The 21,468-nt window shown below is 43.4% G+C and overlaps 1 protein-coding gene across 1 annotated transcript in view; it reads left to right on the plus strand.

The window, feature by feature from the left end:
• The first annotated feature begins 3,406 nt into the window (after nt 1-3,406).
• Nucleotides 3,407-21,468, plus strand: part of LOC138284943 (TGF-beta receptor type-2-like) — a 402,906-nt gene continuing 384,844 nt past the window's right edge. Inside the window, exon 1 of the mRNA XM_069224291.1 lies at nt 3,407-3,595. Within this exon, the coding sequence (XP_069080392.1) occupies nt 3,550-3,595 (46 nt within the window). The 5' untranslated portion in view covers nt 3,407-3,549. The remainder of the gene's footprint in view (nt 3,596-21,468) is intronic.

The raw sequence follows: 21,468 nt of genomic DNA on the forward strand, positions 1-21,468 counted from the left end.
AGACAGTCACAAAATCGATGGTGTGTGGAGATACGTGCAACAGTAGAGGCCACCTTACCTGCGCTTCTTCCCTCAATCAGCACGTTCTTTCAAAACACTCAAAAAACACCTTGTCACATACCATTCTTCACAGTCTTTAGCACCTCCTGCGCCAAGTCCAACAATCATTATTGGTGCTCCCACTCCCTCCTCCTCGGATTCCCTCATTACCACCCGGCAAATGTGCCCTTCATCTCTCCATAGCCGCCCCCCACCCTGCACATACATTTTATTTGTATTATAGCGCAGGTAATGGCTGACTTTATTAATGTACTCAGCTATTTACATAAAATACAGATTTACTCTTTGCAGTAGGCATATAAACCTTCTGTGCTTCTTTATGGCACTATAACTGCCATCTGATCCTTTTGTAGCAGAAACATAACCACAATACTTACTTGACTTTTTTATTGCTGCTTAACTCGCTGACGTCACAAAAGGGCGGGTTGGGGGTCAGGGAGAGACACGGAAAAGCTTCTGTGTCTCCCGGGTATTAAAAAAATATATATAAATCCTCCGGTTCGTGACCCGCACCAGGGAGGTAGTATGGGCGTAAAGGGTTAAAAATTTAACGTTTTCATGTACATCTTTAAACAATTTACTGCACTAAATTTTATTTTTTGTATATTGTGTATTTTTTATTTTTATATTTATTAATTGAGACTTTTATATTTATTAAAATTAATATATATATTACACATTACAAATTACTATTTGTAAAAAATTATTATTGCAACAAAATACATTTAGAAATTTTACAATCTTAATTTGCACATCATTAACATACGTAACATTAGATGTTATTTAATATATACACTTTTTAGAACTCTCCCCACCTTTTCCCCTAAAAACCCAATATCTTGTTGCTAAAAAATATAAATCAACTATTTTTATACATTCATACAACTAGAAAAACACATATCAACAATTTCACTGTTAACATTATTAATGTGTTATCTTACTAAATGCACAAATTAAAAAAAAATACATACAGCAATATTGTCTAAATGTATATTTTTAAGACAATAATACCAACAACACTTAAAACGATACTCTGACCTTCAATATTCCTGTTGACGATATTTTTGACATCCGATGTTCTTGACATAATATTTTTGTATCATAATGTCTTTTTCCAGATTTTTTTTCAAACACTACAGAATGCAGCATGTGTGGAAATAGGAAATAACAAGTAGTAGTAAAAATATTTTCCCTGTTACGCCTCACTGGAAAATGGGTTGCATTTTGACGCATACCAAGGTTTACTAGCTTTAGAAAATCTGGGAATGCACCAACATCCATGGGTGGATGCATGAGAATGCCCAAGTCGAAATGTAACGTAAGGCAGTGCAAACAGCAACGTGTTAATTTTTTTTGCAAAGCCACACATCAGCACAAATCACGCCTTCTGTGACTTTGTGTATATTACTAAAGTCTTTGAGTTGTTGTTGCATTACCATGTGCGACACAAGGTCAACGCAAAGACTTGGTCAATCTGGGTCCATGCCTCCATCCCAAAGGTCCAACTACTCGCCAATAACCACACCAAAAACTGACCAAACCACTAGTCCTCAATTTACCATCCCACGACCTGCTGAGTAAGCCATCACACCACTGAGTAGACCACTACCATACACAGCAAGCATCCCAGTATGAACCTTTTAATTTAAAGGCCACAATGGGGCAGGTGAAAATATCGAAAACGTGAGGGAAAGAACCTTAAAGATAAACCAGATGGGACCGAAAACTGTACAACAGGGATCAGGTTAAGATAAACAGGCTTGTAGAGCAGGCCCACACAATGGGGTTAAAAGGAAACACAAGAGTTCCTGGACACAGGCCAGATGGAACACTGTACAAAACACAGAGGTATTTGACTACCATTTCCAGAGACGCAGCTTCCATTGGAGCAGCAGGTGCGGTGGCACTGGGACCCACTGAAGCCTGATGTTGCTGTACTTCACGGTTCAAACAGCTGCCAGGGCCCATTTTCTTCTGTGCACTCGGGTCCATGGCACACTGGCTACACCGAGACAACACTCTTAAACCCATATCTAAAAACAGGATCAGGCGACTTTAATAACTTGACATCTCTAGATTCAGTTAAAGAACAACTAACAAGGGCTATAATTAATCACCTTTAGTAGGTGCCCTCCAAAACACAGAAAGTTTATAGTTAGCGTGTGCTGTAAGGGGTTAGGTGAGGCCCCGAGGATCAGGTGCCACTCCCACTGGTGACCTGGATTAGGAAGAAGTAGGGGGGATATAGGCCCCAGCAGCCCCTGCTCAGCAGGGGTCCCGTTCTTTCAAAGGACCCCCACTCAGCCCCAGGCTAAGGAATAGCTGGCAGATAGGGAAGATTATGGAGCACCTTGTGACATTATGGAGAAGGGCCACAGAATGTTGCTTTATGCCACGAGGTAGATGGCCAGAAGACCCGCCTGCGGTATACTCCGGTGAAACCGCCAAGACATTCACCAACCGCACACTGGTTTGAATGACGGAGTCCAAGATCACACCGCATCAGACCTCTCACCATGGATTTCATCTGGAGGGCAAAGCCTTACACTCTTTCCACACCACATTTACTTACATGGCCAGCGCATGACACAGGCACCCCATGCCTCATCGAGGCCTGCACCATGCCTATACCTACAACAGAAGCCAAGGTCTGCCCCAGAATACTGACAGCAAGTAACTGGCCTTCCCGCGCCATACTAAAACAGTCAACAGCCAACTGCATAACAAAATTAAGCCTTCAACAGGCCGAAACAGGTCTGTGATTGGTGGGCCTTGGTGATCTTGAGAGAAGCTTCCCCTTCTGGTATCTCTGACAAGAAATGCTAATTTCCCACTGTGACAGTTGTACATATTTTTCCCCTGCGCATTAATACTGGACAGAAATTTCTATGTAAAGGGCGCACGAGAGTTTTGGTGGACTGTAGCTGCCCATGGGCAATGTTACGAGTACAGCATACTAATTAAAATAACCTGCCCAAGTACTTGGAGACGTTACCAACTGATTCGGGTGTTTTATTTTAATTTGCTAAGTGAAAACAGTAACAACCAGGCACGTTTGGGGGTATCACTATACACATGCAGAACCTGACGTAATAGCTTGTTCATGAAATGCTTTGTTCTGGGGAAGAGGGGCTTGTTAGGAAGGGCCCGTACACTTAGGTGAGCTGCCTGGGTGCTGTTACATCGGTGTCTCTGAAGCTCAGGTCCCCGTGGCTTCCCAGTATTTGGATACTCCAAATCCAGACCCGCTGATGTGTTCCTCAGCCCTGGCTGGGCGGGGTCTCTGAGAAGCACAGCTGGATGTGAAACAGCTGGGCCCGCCCCCGCCTCGCGCCCGGCCAAAAAGTGCAGAGCCCCCCGGCCAGCGGCAGCTCAGAGCGCGCGCAGCCCGCGCAGATCACACGGCAGCAGGCAGGGCAGCCGGGCTCCAGCGCGGGGACCAGACGGACGCTGAAGGACAACGGACTTCCAGACAGTGGCAGCCTCGATATGAGGCACTGGAGGGCCGCCGAGGTCATCCTCGCTCTGACCCTAGGTGAGTGAGTGCGAGCACCGGAAATAGAAACATAGTGCTTCGCTGTTTGTAATTTTCTTTCTGAAGTTTACGAGTAGTATGATGACCTTACCCGAAGAAGGCTGAGGGACGGTGAGGATGACAATTGAGGCGTGCATCCCTTTGGCATGACTTGCTGGGCTCTGAATAAGCTCGAGTAGCGCCAGGCAGCGTGTGAACTTAGAAAAACAGGATAACCGAGCACTCTTTAACTTTCCGTACATTAACAACCAGCATATTACAGCATACCATCCTGTAAAATTGTACAGCATATCATAAAAAACAAGACAACGTGCCATACAAGGACATGCTGTGTGATAGCGTACATTATGCAGCAATGTATCATACCGCAGCATATGTGATCTATGCGGTACAGTAAAACAGCATAACATATAGGAAATACAAACTTACCATAGCCTAACACGTCACAAACCATAAACCAGTGAACCTACTGTAACTAATAATAGTATGCCATATATGATTACATATCATAATATACATATTAAGACATATACCATGCCATATCTTAAAACCTCATATAATACCCCAAAGGAGCAGAATGTGTACCATAACACATACAATAACACGGGGCACAACAGATTTCAAGATACCATTCCAAAACATACTATACCAATTACAGCATATATATATATATATATATATATATATATATATATATATATATATATATATATATATATATATATATACCATAACATAGATAACATAATACAGCATAGCATAAATAATATGACGTAACACAGCGAGGCACAACATAACGTAACGCAGCAGAACATAACATCATGGCATAAGTTAGAGTAACATAACTGGTTCAGCAGCAGAATCTGGGGACCTCCCCGCCCCTCCCTCTGCTGTCCAGGTCCCCCCGTCAGCTGGCTCTTTAGAGACAGGCTGATAGCCGAGCTGCGAGCTCCAGTTTGTTTTCACTCCACTTCCTGGAGTTTATTTTTACTGCTGTCAGGACCGAGCGTCGCTGAAGTACTGTACAGGCTTGATTTTCTTTGATGGTGTCCAGATGTTGGGGGCAGATTACTCGTATTATCGACTCTGCTGGAGTCAAGGAGTCTGTTTTTAAAGAAAACGAAATGGCAGCAGACAGTGCTGCAATTCCCTTGTCGTACCCTTCACGTCCAAACAAGCATTTCCTTGCGATGTCTTAGATGTGTATGGAGGGGTCGTTTTACATGTGGGAGTCACTGGGCGAAACTGGACAAAAAGTTGTGTTTAGGACACGGGATAGCTTTGTCGGTGAACGCACGTACGACTAACGCTCTCATCGTGTTATCTGAGGGAATGTTACGCATTTAAAGTTTGCTTGCTGCCAGCCTATGAATTTGTCATTTAAGCCAACATACCCCGCTTTCAGATTTATACCAGAAATAGCCAGGAGGCTCTAACCCTGTGTTAAGGGATGTTTAGATACTGCGAAAGCATTTGGGGAAAAGTGTGAGTTTCAGGGTGCAGATTTAACGTGATAACGTGAGGGCGCTTGTGCGCTTTTAAATTTCGTTCAGTGGGAAACACGATTTATCTTGCACGCTGAATGTAATTTGAGCATCCAACCGCAATCATTTCATAAATCCACCGTAATGGCGGCACATCTAGTTTGGGGCTACTTATTGTTACTTTAAATGACGTAATTCGTGCTATTTTTAAATTATTAGAGCCGTTGCTGCGCTGCAATTTATCTTCCACATCCAACAATTTTGATTGAGCTCTGTAAACTGGATCTACAATCTGAGGCGTGGGTTCCTTTGGTGCAGCAAGTGCAGTGGCACCGGGCGGGCATTCTGAGCCCTGATTATTGCTGTATTTTATGATCAAGACAGCAGTCAGAGTGCCCATTTCTTTCCTTACACGAGGGCCAGCGACACATAGGGTCGGCAATTCTATTCTCTTTAATCAGGGTTTTGCAATTCTTTTTTGTCACACGGTACACCACTGGAACATCGAGCCTCAATGTATTGTCAAGTTACGTGGATGTGGATCGAAGAATTGTAAATGTATAGTTACATATCTGTACTTACCTTCATGATATTTTGTATTGTCGATATTTTGCTACCAGATATGGTCAATAAATTTAGATCGTGAAGGCACTTAGATGTGGAGTTAAGAACAGTAAATCTATATTTACCAATGCGTACTTACTTCACAATATCTTCGCTGTTTAATATTTTTGTTGCATACTATTTTATAGTCACTATTCTGACATACAACCTAGTTCTACCCAATGTGGCTTGGTCAATGTAGATGTTGGCCTTGTATGTTGTCAGCAACGTTACCAGTGGTTGGCCACTGGTTTAATTCAGTGACCGGTATCTAGTCGCTTGCTAACAGTCACTTTTGAGCTTCATGGCTGGCATTTAAGGACAGCCTGCGGGTCTTGAGTTATTGATGATTTAGTTGCCACTACACTTCAAGTGATAGATTTGTAGTTTAGTTATAGTGAGCACCTCTATTAGATTACAGGACACAGCATATGAGAGCTAGGTCAGATTGCATTAAAATAACCCTCGAACAGCAGGAGAAAAGTGAGGCACTGCAAGTGTGAAGTAGAAAAGTATATTGTTTTTGAAGAGGTGGTCATGAAACACATGCTGCTGGTGTTGTTGGGCGATATCGGTGTGACAACATTGCCGGTCTCCCTGATGATGAAGGTGGTTCCAAAGCAAATATTTGTAATGTCTTCACCAATTTTTCGTTTTTTATATAAGCAGATCTCACCACAGTTACAACAAACTAACTAGCACGGTTAGACAAAAAACATAAAGCTCCAGCAAGAAGTAAGAGTTCTCTCTGCATTCATCACTCTGAGGTCCAGCTTACTCACAGTACACCTGTATCTCAGTCACGCTGATTTCTACTTCCAACCTTGTGACCTCTAATGAAGACTCTTTATCCTCACGGCCATGACCAGGGGATCCATCCCGGTAAGCTTGGTTTCCGCATCCTCATTCTCCTCATCTTCGTCCTTTCATTGTGACCTGGGTGCCTGAGCATGCAGAGAAAAATACATCAGCCCTTCTCCTTGCTAATCTTCTTCGGCAGCATGCTGTTATCACGAGTCAATAAGGCTGCTTCAATAATCCCTGCCAAGTTGTGACCTGATTTCACAGAGTGGGCGACTGGCCCTCTGTTTGAGCCCATCAGGCCATATACCTCTCCATTGTGGCACCACCAGTCATGTGGTTGCACTCGAGGGCTCCTCTGGAATTCTTCAAGTATCCGGTATCTCTGAGGTGTGCTGTGTCCCGGCTACACCACACTCCGAGACGGCGACAATACCACAGGTGCTGTCATTTTAGTGGCTGTGAAATCTACTCCTCAAGTGAATTCTATGAGATTGCTGATCAGTGCTGGCTGAAAGTGACCCACTTTGGGGGTACCACTACCTCTGCTGGCCTGACACCACCAGCGTCGGTCCAGACTCACTTCCTGCATGAGAAAGCTGTCATAAGAATAGAGCTGTACCAGAGCTCCAGCAGACAGCAACCATCAATGAAACATGCCAGACCACCAGCAGAGCCAGTTTTTTTTAAATCCTCTCTGAATTCGAGATTGTTTTTGATTTTTCTTATCTTTGCTGTAAGGGAGTTCTATGGTTTTGCTGCCTGTACGGAGAAGGAGATTCAAGTGATATATTCCGTCTTGTATGAGAGAATGACCAAATTAGATGCCAATCTAGAGTGGGGGATTTGGTTCTGTGCCTTTATAGATTTATGTGGATGTAAATGGGCCCTTGCTTTGGATTCCTGTGTGAGCAACAAAGAGCATTTTGAAGGTGGAGCAGGGTAACCAATGGAGTATTCAGGTGTAAGATTGGCTTGCAGTCATATATCAGAATCTTTGCTGTTTTTGGAGTAGTAAGAGGTGGGCCCCTAGGTACTTCCTGGAGCGGCTAGTGACATTTGAAAGTGGTGGGGTGAATCAAGAGCAGCAGGTCTCGGGGTTCCCTGACGGTTAAAGGGAATAACTTAATAATAGCCCTGTACCCCCCTGAAATTAGTGTAACTACCACTTTCAAATGTCACTAGCTGCTCTTGAGCAGAACTATAATAGCATCTATTTCTTTGGAAATAAAGGGAGATTAGGGTTTCTATAAAATAATTGATGTTTACATATTTAAAGTTGTGAGTATAGAGAATGCATTTGATATTTGTACTTAAAAATGTCTTAATTGTTGTGGTGAAATGAAATATGCTTCAGGAACCTTGGCTAGTTGCATGCAGCTGCAGTCACAGCAGGTGCCATTAATGAGCAAATGACACATATAATTAACTTCAAATTTACATTTTGCGCACACCTCTTGCTTTTATTTGGAATACTATTCCAAGGATTGGAGCGCTTTTTAAGATCTGGGGCAGTTAGCGGCAGAAACAGACCTAATGATGAAGTGCCTAGTGGGTGGGGTAAGTATGAACATAAAACAAGGAGATAAAAAAGAACAGATCTGCAATATGTGGTAACAAGTACAATTAGAACCTTGGCGACTGTGGTGCATCTGCATCACATGTTGGAAACTACGGCGGAGGAGTGTTGCCCCACTGGATTGTGGGGAAAGAAAAAATAAAATGATAATAATGTTATGTCATTATCATTTAATTTTTCCTGGGAGAAGGGACGGGGTGTGGGCTGGGCTGGAGGGAGAGGGCCCAGAGGAGGGCTATGTGTACACAAAGTGCGCATGTCTGTTTGGCCGGCCGTGTTGGGGTGACCAAAAAGACATGCGGACTTTGCATGTTCTATACCCGGCTGTATAGAAGAGCCTACTGGAGAACATGCCCTGGCTCCCATTCCTAGTATGAGGAGCGAAGCAGGCCGCTCAGACCAATCATGACGCTGCTACTGCTGGTAACAACAGCATCGTGATTGGCTGGGAGCCTAGAAACAGGAAGAGGACGAGGACAGAGGGGAGACGAACATGTCTCCCCACAGGCAAGCTTTTTTTTAAAACAAAAAAATCACCCCAATTCCAGACCCCCACCCTAACCCGCCACCCCCGTTGAGTGGCAGCTGCCACTGCTTTCTCATTTTTGTTTAACCTGCTTACTGGGGCAATGCCATTAGCAGCACCTGTGAGCGATGTCCATTTCCTATTACATATATATCTTGTTACATCGCTCACAGAGAGCATGGTGAATGGGAACCAAGAAAGCTGGTGAGCAATTAATGCCGCACATTTCTGACCAGCCAGACGTAAGCCTTTGAGGAAGCCTGAAACAGTAATAGGTAACCAGTGGTGTAGTGACACTTGAGGGGGTTCCCCTGCAAAGTACATTGATTGCCCCCCTTGGACTCGCTCAGGAGCTCTCAGGACAGAGTGCTGTTCTGAGTGGGCCCCTGGAGCTCGGCCCCCCCTGTGCCGCAGGGGCCATGGAAGCCTTTATTATGCCACTGTGAAAAACCCACCTTGATATCCATTGCATACATCGCCAAGGTCCATGCTGTAACTCTGCACGGGAAAGGTCCCCGGAATGGTGGGTCAATTGGCAGCATCCTGATAAAGGGCAGGATTTAAGTGTATGCACAAGCAAAGTTTACAACTTTTTACATAATCTGGTACACTTCGTTTTGACTCATATGTAAAATTACACATGGCATAATGTATGTACCTACACTGACGGCTCCTCATGTCTCCTTTCTGCTTCAGCATGAGAGAAGTGACAGGATTGGTTTGAACAGGCTAACCCAGCCCTCCTTTATAGGCTAGGGGCCTGTGCCTGCAATCCCTCTCCAGTTTAACACCGCTGGTATTGGTGCAGTCTGAAGTATGCATGTGAGGCTGGCTGTTGCATGACAAATGGCCAATACGACATGTGCACTCCGCACTGGAAAGTCATCCTGCTGCCTATTTTATTAATTTACATCTACCTGCTGCACTTGTAGCAGGTGCGGCGATGCCCCTCTGCCCTTTAGGTGAACCCCGCTGAGTACTTTCCATTAACATTGCCTAGATCAAACATGACAAGGGCGATGGTGGCCTGGAGCTTTTGTGGAAAAGCGTAGATGAGAGAAGATACATCGAAGAGTTTTCACAGTGTAGAAATAGCTTCTTTTGACTTAGTTCACTTGGGGTGTTTAGGAAAGATTAAACTTGATGATCACTTCGAAGCTTCTTTATCTTAGCGGATATTGCTGGTGTTGAGCCTTTTTCCTGGGGCCTGCTGGCTTTAGGCTTTTAGTTCTTCAATTCTCTTGTTGATCAGAAGCGGCTATTCCCTGTGTTAGGAAGGGTGGGCCAGGTCTCTATTTTGGGGTGAGGCAGCGGGGAGTTCAGGAACAGACTAATTGAATAATGGTGATGCAAGCCTTTTAAAAGGACAGGTTGCTTTGCAAGGCCATGAGCTAAAGGCCAGACCGTTCCAGAGGAAGTATTGAGTTTTTACCCCTCTTGATATTGTGAGGCTTGATCAACCTCAAGCCGCCTGATCTGTAAGTAATCTTGGATTATAGAGAGGGGTCAGCTGCTGGGGGCACAATACACGGTTTACTTGTGTATTTTTTTTGACATCCTGTAGAAACACTTACATCTGAATTATATTGAAATGAAAAGCACAAATTACAAGACTAGCTTCTCAGTTACTTTAACAGATTACTTTTAGTGATCTTGCTGGGGACAGGGGGCACATGGGGGGCAGTGCCCCATCTGAAATGGCCCTGACCCCTGTGCCTTACCACCAGATGACAGATGCAGACAGCAAAAACAGCCATTGGGCTTTCACCCTTAGGAACATTAAAGAGTATTTGAGTTTTTTCAGGATGTTGCATTTTTGTATTTTGTTATGCCACATATTTCCCCTGTATAGTGTATACAGTTAAAAGAGCTGACTCTAAATATTTGTATGTGTTCAAATGGAGGGTGACTGTATGTAATGAGCCATGTTTAAGAGCTGTGGAGTTCAGGCTGAAGACAGAGCACATTTCTCACAGTGTCTGCCAATAGGTTATAAAGTGGTTCAGAATATATGTTCATCCAATCCTTGGCCTCTCTGCAGAGGGCATTGGAGCCCTGGCCGTGTGTGAAATTGTAAATCTGATTCTATGAGAATGTGTGTGAAGGAGGTACACAACTGTTGGAATATTGCCAGAGCAAAATATAAAAAAAGGCAATGCTTACAGGTGAGTGGGTGCATTTGTGTGTGGCGCAAGGAAAATGGAAGGAGAAACAAGGAAGTATGTATAGGAGAGAGTGAAAAGAGGGTGCTGAAGAGGAAACAGATTATGTATGAGATATGTAGATGGGGGTTTCAGAAATGTATCAGGGGAAAAAGTGCATAAACGTCAAACTGACACTGCAGAAAAAGCTGAGTCCAGAGCTCCCAACACTTTGCACCAGGTTTGCATCACAAAAAAACAGACTTCCATCACAAAAGTGATGCAAGCAGTGCAAAAGTTGTGGTGGAATTTTCTATCCTTCACAGACTAGGATACACATTGGAAAGTTCCCCAAAGCAAGGCTAAGTTGTGCTATGTGCTACTTTGCATCATGGGGACATTCCATGGGTTGTACATGGGCTTTCCCATGCGACCACCCAAAGGTTTTGATGCAAATTCCTATCTACCAACATTGGTTAAAAGGGATTTGTGCCTAAACCTTACACCTCCTTGAGGCAGGCATATCGAGCAGAAATGTTTTAATTTTTCATTAGTTTTGCAACATTGCATATGTGTTTCAGTTTACATCACACATACAAAGTGGGAAAACATCTTAAAGGATCTTTTTGTACACAAAAGCCCCCTTTCCAGTGCAAAACCAATTCTTTAGAAAATGTGTACCCCTTGCACTATAGCGAAAGGAAGTTTGTGTTGGCACATGGAATCCAAAGCCGCATCAGCAATGGGGGCGAGAAAAAAATGTGTCATATATTAGTATATATTTCACATTTTTCCCTTCTTCCTTTGACCCAAGGCAGTGGAACCATTTTGTGAATTAGTGAATATGGGCAATGGTGAGATGAGGAGAACTGGAGTAAATGGGGCATTCTGAACACCACTACCCCTTCCATAGACCTTATTAATGTTTAGGTCATGGTCTGCTTAAAATGCTTATATTACTTTTTATGTGTTTGTGCGTGTATGTGTGTGTGTGTATATATATATATATATATATATATATATAGATATATTCACAGAAGAAAAACAAAAGTTATAGGGACGTTATAGTTAGGTTCACATTTTACACACTCAAAACCATAGAAATTCAGCAGTTATAGTTATAGTTATACTTAGGTAAATAAACTATAACTTTTGGCTTAAAGTTACTTTCTGGCACAAGGTATGGTTTCTTCGGTTAAGTATAACTATAAATATCTATCACTGCTGAATTTCTATGGTTTTGTGTATGCAAAATGTGAATCGAAGCTTTAACCTCAATGTAAACTTTGTTTTTTTTCAGTGATGTTTTTAAAATGTAAGTTCATATATAATAATTACTATACGTTAATCCTACCACCACAATGCATGGCCTTTGGTTGTGCACAGCGGGGTTAGCCACAGGACCTGGGGTTTGTTGTGTGAGTGGGTGCATTTCTTTTTATTGTATTTCGTATCCATTCCAAAGTTACACTGGGGGGGTCACCATGAGCACCGCTCTGGATCTACCAGTTCTTGCGTAGCCCAAAAAATGTTTCAAGGACCCCTTCATCTGTGCTATTAGGTCAGTATACCTGTATCCTCACCCCTTATGTAATTTATCACTTTGCCCCCCCCCCCCACCACTGGGCCGACTAGGAAACAAGGTGCCAGCTGCAACTTTTCTCTCAGGTTGCCGCTAGCCAATTTGTGCCTTGCTTTTGGCTTGGAATCCGCAGATCCTCCGTGAATGGATCTGCAGGAGATTAGTTGCCCTAGATATATGATTTTCTTTTTCCTTTAATAACTCCAAAACTATTGAACTTATTTACATCAAATTACAACACACATTTACAATGCAATAGTTCTCACATTTACTTGAGTTGGAGCTATTGGCATTGTAAATGCATAGCTGGACTTTTTTTGGACACATTAATTAGTCAACCCTGCCACATATTTTGGCCCTTTCTGCCACATAATTCCAGTGGCCCTGCTTATAACAAAAGGGCTAGTAGGCCTGATGGAATATTCTTTTAAATAAGGCCCATAAAACACAAACTACTCCCAGGTGCAAAACATATTTACTTGGCAGTTGGTACATGCGACATTGCCTGTGGGACAATGAATAAATAATTGTGCTCCAAGAATGCATGCTTACTTGATCACTGTCCCTTTACTGCAGTCTGGTGAGTCGAACAAAATGCCCATGATATTTCACATGCCTGAGGAGAGCCGCCTCACATAATATTAATGATCCTCAATCAGTCTTGAACTGAAATATTAATTAGAAAATATTGACCATTGTACTGCATAATCAACTGTAAGCTCTCCTCGAGTTTAGTTTTATAAATACACGCACACACAGCTAAAGATTCACAGACTCAAACGTGTATAGTTAATCTATTCAGGTTTCTGCTTTGTATTTGCAACATGTATCACATTATAAAAATAAAACTACAAGTCCCAGAATGCAAAGCAGAAACGTAAACTAAATGAGTGAATCACATGTTGAACTAGGGAGCTGGACAACTCTGCAAATACTACTTCAAGGGCTGGTTTCCAGCTCATATCACATTATAAACATAAAACTACAAGTCCCAGAATGAATATGTGTGCTGCAAAGAACATGTACTAAGCAGATCAGAGTGCATACAATGTAAAAATGGCAAAATAACTGTAGAATAATGTTCTTTCTGGAGAGAGAACGCACTTTAGTCTAGTGGAAGCTTGGACTCATTATAAGGTTACGCAGAGGGTTAATGTGCCCGCTGCAAAGAATGTGTGCTCGGCAAATCACAAAGTGTATATCATGTAAAAATGTCTATATAACTCTGACAATTTATGTTTTTTCTGGAGAGATAATATACTTATGTCTAGTGGAAGCTTTGAGTCATCATAAGGTAGAGCTGAGGGTTAATGTGCCTGCTGAAAAGAACGTGTACTAAGCAGATCAGAGTGAATATAATGTAGAAATGATACCACTGATCGATTCCGCACTCTGAGCGCAGTGAGTGCCATGGAAGCCACAGAGCACAGACAAAAGAAAAAGTAGTTCGCCCTCACTGAAGTATATTGGCAATTGTGCAATTATCCCTGTGACAGGGTCAGTGCCCAAGGCGGTAACCAAACCGCCCCAAGGTGGGACAAACATAAAGCATTTACCAATGACATGAAGTGATTTATGAAAAGCAATCCCACGAATGAATGAAAGTGATGGGCGTGGTTAAAAGCCCAAAATGCTTACAACAGGTCATAGCGCTTGCGCGCTCAACCTAAAAAGCACTCTTTCTGGACCAACATCTAGCTTTCCGCCAAATTTGATGTAAATCTGTTTAGCAGTTCGGACTGTCGTCATGTCTAAAATCCCTATGGAAATTGCATCGGGAAAACACATTTTTAGACCACCCCTTTTTCTCCGCCTCTGCTTGATGAGCCACCCAAAACTTTCAATACAGAATGTTCAACACATGCACACAGTCTTCAAAATTGTCTGTTGTAGGTAGCCTTGCCACTTTTATCTGTGGCACCTTGTGCACCTCCCACAAAAACATTTCTAGAGATGTCACTGAATATTTTCAATCCAATCAAGAGTTTGTTCTTTCTTTAGTAGTTACAAATTGCTGGCTAGTGCAGTGCAACTTCACTCTGCTTTGTTGCTTTCCATCTCCTCCAGAACTACTTGGAACCAATTGACACACTTTGCATATACTTAGCGCCTTGACTGCATGATAGAGAAGGAGCTACCACATTACCACAGTACTAAACATATGTCACATTAGGAAATCCTAAATTCAAAGTCAATTTACTAAATCTAGCAACTCAACAGCAACGCAACAAAACAGTATTCTGGTATTGTTTTCCACTCTTTGCTGCTCCACCAAGTGTTTCCATGTGTACCTGCTATTTGCATTTGTTCTTTTCTAATTTGGCACGTAGTTAATGTAAGACAGATGTTTTTCCAGGTTTATATTTTACAAATTTCCAAATGATCCGACTAGCGTAAGCTGAAAACATGGTACTGTTTCCTACAATAAACACCTTGTCATTTGAAATGATGCAGTGAATTTATGCAAAAAGAACAGACGATGGACTGAATGCTGAACAATGCAAACATTCACCCCAACTCACAAGGATCTGGGTTTAATCCATTGTTTTTTCCTACCATGCCACCCCAGTTTGAACCCAACCATACGCAAATCAATCTGACCCTGTTTCCCAGGGGAACAGTCAGCCCCAACTGCCAGGCCAGGTCATCCCTGGAACCGGAATCAAGCATCCTGTGATCGGTTTTGGGGTAATCACCCCTCATCAGCCAGACTAGCTTGAATCCTGTGGCGCAGTGAGCACAGGAGCCAACTCTGGGCATACCCTTCCCGCTTAGGGCGACAAAAGCAAAAAGAACAGGTGATGGATGGAACAGATGATGGAACAAAGATGGAACAATACAAACATTCACCTCCAGTCACAAGGATCTGGGTTTAATCCATCGTTTTTGTGCCCACTACGTTACCCCAGTTTGGATCCAACCATATGCAGATCAGTCTTGACCCTGTTCCCCATGGTAACGGTTCAGCCCGAACTGCCAGGCCAGATCCTCCCTGGACTGGGATCAAACATCCTGGGACTGGTTGCAGGGTATCACCCCTCATCAGCCAGTCTAGCTTGAATTCTGTGGCACAGTAAGCACTGGACCCACGTCAGGTCAGGCACGTATTGTGCCCTCCATATCACCACCTGGATGCCTTTCTCCCAATGCTTGCAGACCACTCTAATGAAATGCGGCAGGGTCTCAGGCAATCTTTTCCCTCTGATCAGAAGGACCCCCAGGCTATGGTCACCATACATAACTAGCAAGAAGTGTCTTATCCCAATTGCCCCCATCATCTAGCCAGTGCACCGCATGTTGCAGCTGAGCTGCTAAATGATACAACTTGAGGTCTGGGACCTAAATCCCCCCTTTGTTCCATTCCAGTTTGCGTGTGGACAATCCCCGTTGTATCTATGTTATTATTCCTATGAAACCAAAGTAATGCCTGGATTTCTGCAGTCTGAAAGGGATAGCACTGGCATTGTTGTAAGCAGTTTCAGGAAGGAGTCCTTGAGTACTGACCATGCAGTCTTACTTTCATGTCAGTGCCCAAGTCTGAAGCAAAATAAAACTTAATTATCTACAGAATTTAAATTGATGATTTTTCCTTTTCCGTATATTGTTCATATGAATTCCAGGTCAGACTATATTTGTTTTCATGTAAAGGTATGCAAGCATCTGCTTACTAAATTACTTTGGTTGCAGTGAACAGTTGGTTTAAGTTATAACCAACTTTTACGAAGTCATGACTTGGGCAGATGTGGTCTCCTGATGCTGACTTTGGAACATGGAGATTCAATCTCGGCTTCAGAAAAAATTGTGTTTTTTGGGCTATTTTTTTCATCTATCTATCTGTCTCAAAGTGCACACACGTGCTAGGTAAATGGGTCCAATTGCATATAAAACCAGCTGTTGAGTGTGCTGTCCCAGTTACATGTTCCCACCTCCCGACCATATCCTGGGTTCAGTAACCTGCTGTCAACTGGATCCCCTAACACAATGTGGTGCTTTAAAAATTACCTTACTCGGAAGAACATAAATAAAATGTAAGATTTGTTCTTATCCTTTGTAAGCCCGATATTTAGCGATTGTATTTGCAGTCACAGCATATGAATATAACGGTTGTGTCAGATTTACCAAAACTGATTAAAAAATAATTGCCAATTATTTTGCAACAAAAGGTTCACTTAATCAAAACTGAAGAGATTTAAAAAATGTAATTGAAAAAGTATTCCATAGGTTAAGGTCTAATTAATCAATACAATGCAAATAGGAAACGCTAATCACTTGTTTTTAACTTTTTACCACACTTCTACTATTTCTATGCACTGTAATTAAGAGGTGCAACTTAAACCCAGTTTAATTAATACATTATTTATGTTTATAACTGTGTGTACCAACTACAAGGCTCGGGGTGGGGTCAAGGAAGACTAAGGAAGCAGTGAATGTCATTTGAATTTATCAATAAATATATTGAATTCCATTTGAATACATCAGTCAATATATAGAATCAGGCCGGTGAAAGGGCCCGACTCCTTATAGGTAGAGAAATGATGGCAAAGCAATAAAAGTGCATAATGCAAGGTTATATATTTGCTCTTATATGAGGCATGTATGTCTGAAGCTCTTGGATGACTTAGATCAGGCATATAGTGTCAAGAATAATGACAGGAAGAGTCAAGCCTCGATTTGATAACTAGGGCCCAGATTTACAAAATCTACACTCAACACAGCATAGCACCCATAAATACTGTGCTGCGTTGTGTGACAAGGAGAGAGCGCCATATCTACAGAGGTATGGCACTCTCCTCCCCTCTCTGTAGCGCTGGCACCAATCTTTCTGCCGAGAGCCAGGGACACACCTTAGTGCCATAGTACAATGGTGTGTGGGTGAGTCTAGCATAGGTTTTGTATTGGGAGGGTGCCTTTTCAGTACAAAATCCAAATGAATAGCCTAGTTTTAAAATGTCTCCTACTTTGTGTGTGTGTGCTGTACAGTGCAGCATAAATGCAAAGTTGGAAAAGAAAGGAACAATGAAAACATTTCTCCTTTGAACATTTGTTTTCCAGCAGCTTCATTTGCCACAAAACCTTGTCTACTAATGTTAGTAGATAAGGTTTTGTATCTAAAGCATGGGTAGTTTCTTGGGAACATCCATGTACCACCCATGCAACGTTCCCTTGATGCTTAGTAACGCAGACCAGCACTTCACGCTGGTTTGCTTGACTTTTCCTTACAAACCAACACAAATACCAATATTAGTTAATTTGTAAATCCCCAAAAAGGTTTTGTGTAGGGCTTGCATTAAAAAATGTAATGCAAACCTGACAGAAAACCTTTGTAAATCTTGTCCCAGGGATGATAGAAGTAGTGAATGTTTCAACCTCAGAAGGATAGAAGGCTGAGTTAGCCTTGCCAGATTCAAATCTGCAACCTGTCAGCTGGGAGATTGTACCTCACTGATGTGGTTGAGTAACAAGCTCTAGCAGGAAACAGGTAAGATCTATGCGCTTAGGAAGTATTATCAGAAGTGTTGTCTAAATCTGATATGATATTGTATATTGGTCACTTGTGGGCGAGATGACGTCTGCGTAGTTACGGCGGCCAGGCCACGCCCACCTCAGACGCCGGCAGCTTCGAGCAGCACAGGCTGAGGACGCGTCGGAAGACTGGACGCGTCCCGGCCTGAATTTGTGAGCCTTTTTCCTGCGTTGGAGGTCGCAGGGGCCCCCCCGGATCGGAGTCCCCTGCACCTCCTCCTCAAGCTGAGGACACGTCGGAGACTGGGAGACTGGATGCGTCCCGGCTTGAATTCGTGACGGGAGCCTCTTCCCGCGTCAGAATCTGCGGTGGCTGGATTGGAGTCCCCCGCGCCTTCTCCTAACCCTAGGAATCAGAGATGTACAGAGGCGGGGGAAACCAGCTCGAGTGTGGCCAGAAATGGCCAGAATTTCTAACAAGATCAAGCACAAGAACAAACAGGTACCGGGTCTGGTCTGTGGCAAGGGGCTCTACAGTGGCAAATGAACTTTGGTGAGGAGTATATTACAGAGGATGACGTGGCCCCTTTGTCTAAGTAAATTGACTATTGACTTGGTTTTTGAGCTGGCTTACTGGAAGACACAGTATATGGGGAGGAGCGAGTCAGAAAGCAGCAGCAGAATTTAAGCAAATGTTTACAGCAGCAATAAGGTGTCTTCTTAAATGATGAAGGTGGATGGCAAATACTAGGGAGTATACAGAGCTCATAGAGGATGTCACCTTGGTCAGACAATTCGGATATGCACAGTCAGGCTCTTTTGAAGTTAGTGAATCTCTGCTCTCTGAACATTTTTGGTGTGTCGCTGTGGAGCACGCAATCCTGGTTAGTGCATTTTGGGAAAACCTGTGATTTACTTATTAGCAATCTTACTAATATTATGGCACCAAAAAATAGCTGAAATCCTGGGGAGAAAGGAGAAGGTGCACGAGCTGCACAGACTAAAAAATCCAACAGTGAAATGCCCCCCGGTACCAAACAGCCAATCCTAAAGCTTGGGAAAATAAGTGGGAAACAGTCTACTGGAACAAGTAGGGAAGCTAAAAGCAATTCCCCCATATTGTCTTCCCCTGGGGGAAAGAAGACGCAGTCTATGATTATGGGTTTTTGGAAGGGGGCACGCAAGAGGACAATCTCGTGCACATTACCCCTCTTCAAGCCGGCATGCAAGTAATACCAAGCGGGAAACAGGGGGCCGATAGGGAAGGGAAGACACTTCCTGAGGATGTAAGTAAGGAAAAAGACTTCCTTTTAGACTGCCAGCAAGCTCCGGGAGTTCTGGATGCTTCTGAGATTGTGGTGTCTAAGGGGGGAAAGGAGCCCACAATGTCATCAAAGGATATAGAAATTTATGCATTCTGCGAGGGAAATCCTCAACTAGGATTCAAGGAACAATAAATCAGCGCCCCACCTCAGGTTGGCCAAGAAGCTATTAGCCTATTGAAGGACTCTGCAGGGAATTCAGCTCAAATGGGCCAGGCACTTTGTAAAGAACTTGAAGTAATCGCAGCAAAGGAAAAGGGGCCTGAGTGGTCTAAAGATGGAGGCGATAAATTTTACTCTTTAACAGAGGACTCAGACTCCACTAATAGTGATCAAGGGTCAAGTGAGACAGCATATCCTCCGAATCCGTAAGCTTCTTGTCTCTCGCAAAGTCTACTGTACGACAGCGGCGGCGGAAAAGTAAGGGGCAGGCCCCTAGTGGAGATGGTGTGGAGCCCTCAGCCCAGACCCGGAAGGCACTTAAATGGGACTATTCAGGCACTAATCTTATGAGTACAGCAGAAGCCCATACTTTCGAGGTCCAGGACAATGCAGAGAAGAGGGCTGACAAATTGGTATGTAGCTTGGCCCCTAATACTGGTGATCGGCATATAGACTCAGAAATGCTACAGTCTATGTATGACTCGATAAAGGAGCTACAAACCGAGACAAGAACAGAAAGTCAACGGGCAAGGATGGCTACAAAACACCTACAAGGAAAGGTCCGCAAGGTGGTTAAATCCTGTGCAGAAATTGAAGGGAAACTAAATTCGATGGAGGAGAGGACGACGGCAGTAGAAGAAGATATTGAGGCTTTAAGAGCGCAAACTGCAATGCATGATGGACAATTAACTGACATTATGTGGAAACTGGAAGATCAGGAAAATAGGCAGAGGAGGAACAATCTACGCTTCCTTGGCATTAAAGAAGAAGTAGAAGGCAATAACATTAGGGCCTATATGATTAAAATGCTGCAGGAGGCATTTCCAGAGCTTATTAATTGGGAAAGGGAGGCTGAAGTCCAAAGGGTGCACCGGTACCCATCAGTACGGCGAGAGGGACGCAAAGAGGAGGCTAAACATCCTAGAGCTATTTTGGTCTATTTTGGGGATTATCTCTTAAGACAGTCCATATATGAAAAAGCCCGCCCGATGCTCCGCGTAGTGGAGGGGGGGTGACTTTCTTCACTCGACCCGATTACTGTCATGTCACTGTGGAGCGAAGGTGGAGGCTGCGGCAGCTGATCAAACCCTTTCAAGACAAAGGGGGAGAAGCGTATTTACTTGCTCCCGCTCATATCAAGACTCTGTTTAATGGGAAAGTCAGAGTGTTTAATTCAGAGGTTCAGGCTAAAGAATATTTACTTGGGCTTAAAACATTATGTAAGGAATCTAAAAGGCATATGGTCTAAGAGCGCTTTGTTGGTCCCAAGTGAAGCTCAAGAGGCCGGATAGTCTGGGGTGGGGTAGTGGGCGGCACCAAGTACCTAGGCGACACCAACATTCAGGCCAACAGTGGTCTGACTGCCTCTAGCGGGAGAGGGTGGGAGGGAGAGGGAGGGAGAGGGAGAGCTGGGGTATTGGGGGTGGAGGGGGAGGGGGGAGAGGAGGGTGGAGGGGGATAGGGGGTGTGGGGTGAAATGGGGGAGGGGGTGGGGGCGGAGGCAACCCGTCACGGGGGGAAGAGAAAATTCATACCCAAAGAAACTCGGTTATGGCCTGCAACAGCAAACTATTTCATTTTTAGGAACTTGTGTTACGGAAGGGGCAATGCAAGGTTGGGGGTGAAGAATCAAGTATGTTTGTACAAATGCAAGGTGGTCATTGGTAAGGAGTAAGGTCGAGCTAGTCAAGCGTAATCAATTAAATCTGTACATATGTCAATAATCAGGATAGCAACTATAAATATATGTGGGTTAAATACCCCCCGTAAGAGGAAGAAAACATCAGATGATTTGAGAATATTGAAGGCAGACATCTATTGCTTGCAAGAAACGCATATAGAAAAGGCAGATAGGAAAGTATTAGAAAATTTGGGTTTGCGTCTGTTAGGGTGTACTGAACAGATGTCTAAAACAAAGGGGGTTGCTATTTTGGCAGCTAATACTAGCTGCATTGTTATTCAGAAGAAAGTAGATGCAATTGGTAGGTGGGTAATAATGGAGTGTTCATTTGCCAATGTCAGATTTACGTTATGTTCATTATATGGCTCAGTGGATGACGATCCCTCCTTATTTGATTTTATATCCGCACAACTGACACTTTTGCCCACACCGTATATTGTAAGTGGCGATCTGAACTTTAATGGATCATGGGACAGAGCACAGAGTTTAAGAGATATTAGAAGGAATAGATATCCGAGGCGGAAGCCTA

This window comes from Pleurodeles waltl, chromosome 3_1 (assembly GCF_031143425.1).
Source record: "Pleurodeles waltl isolate 20211129_DDA chromosome 3_1, aPleWal1.hap1.20221129, whole genome shotgun sequence".
Taxonomy (NCBI): Eukaryota; Metazoa; Chordata; class Amphibia; order Caudata; family Salamandridae; genus Pleurodeles; species Pleurodeles waltl.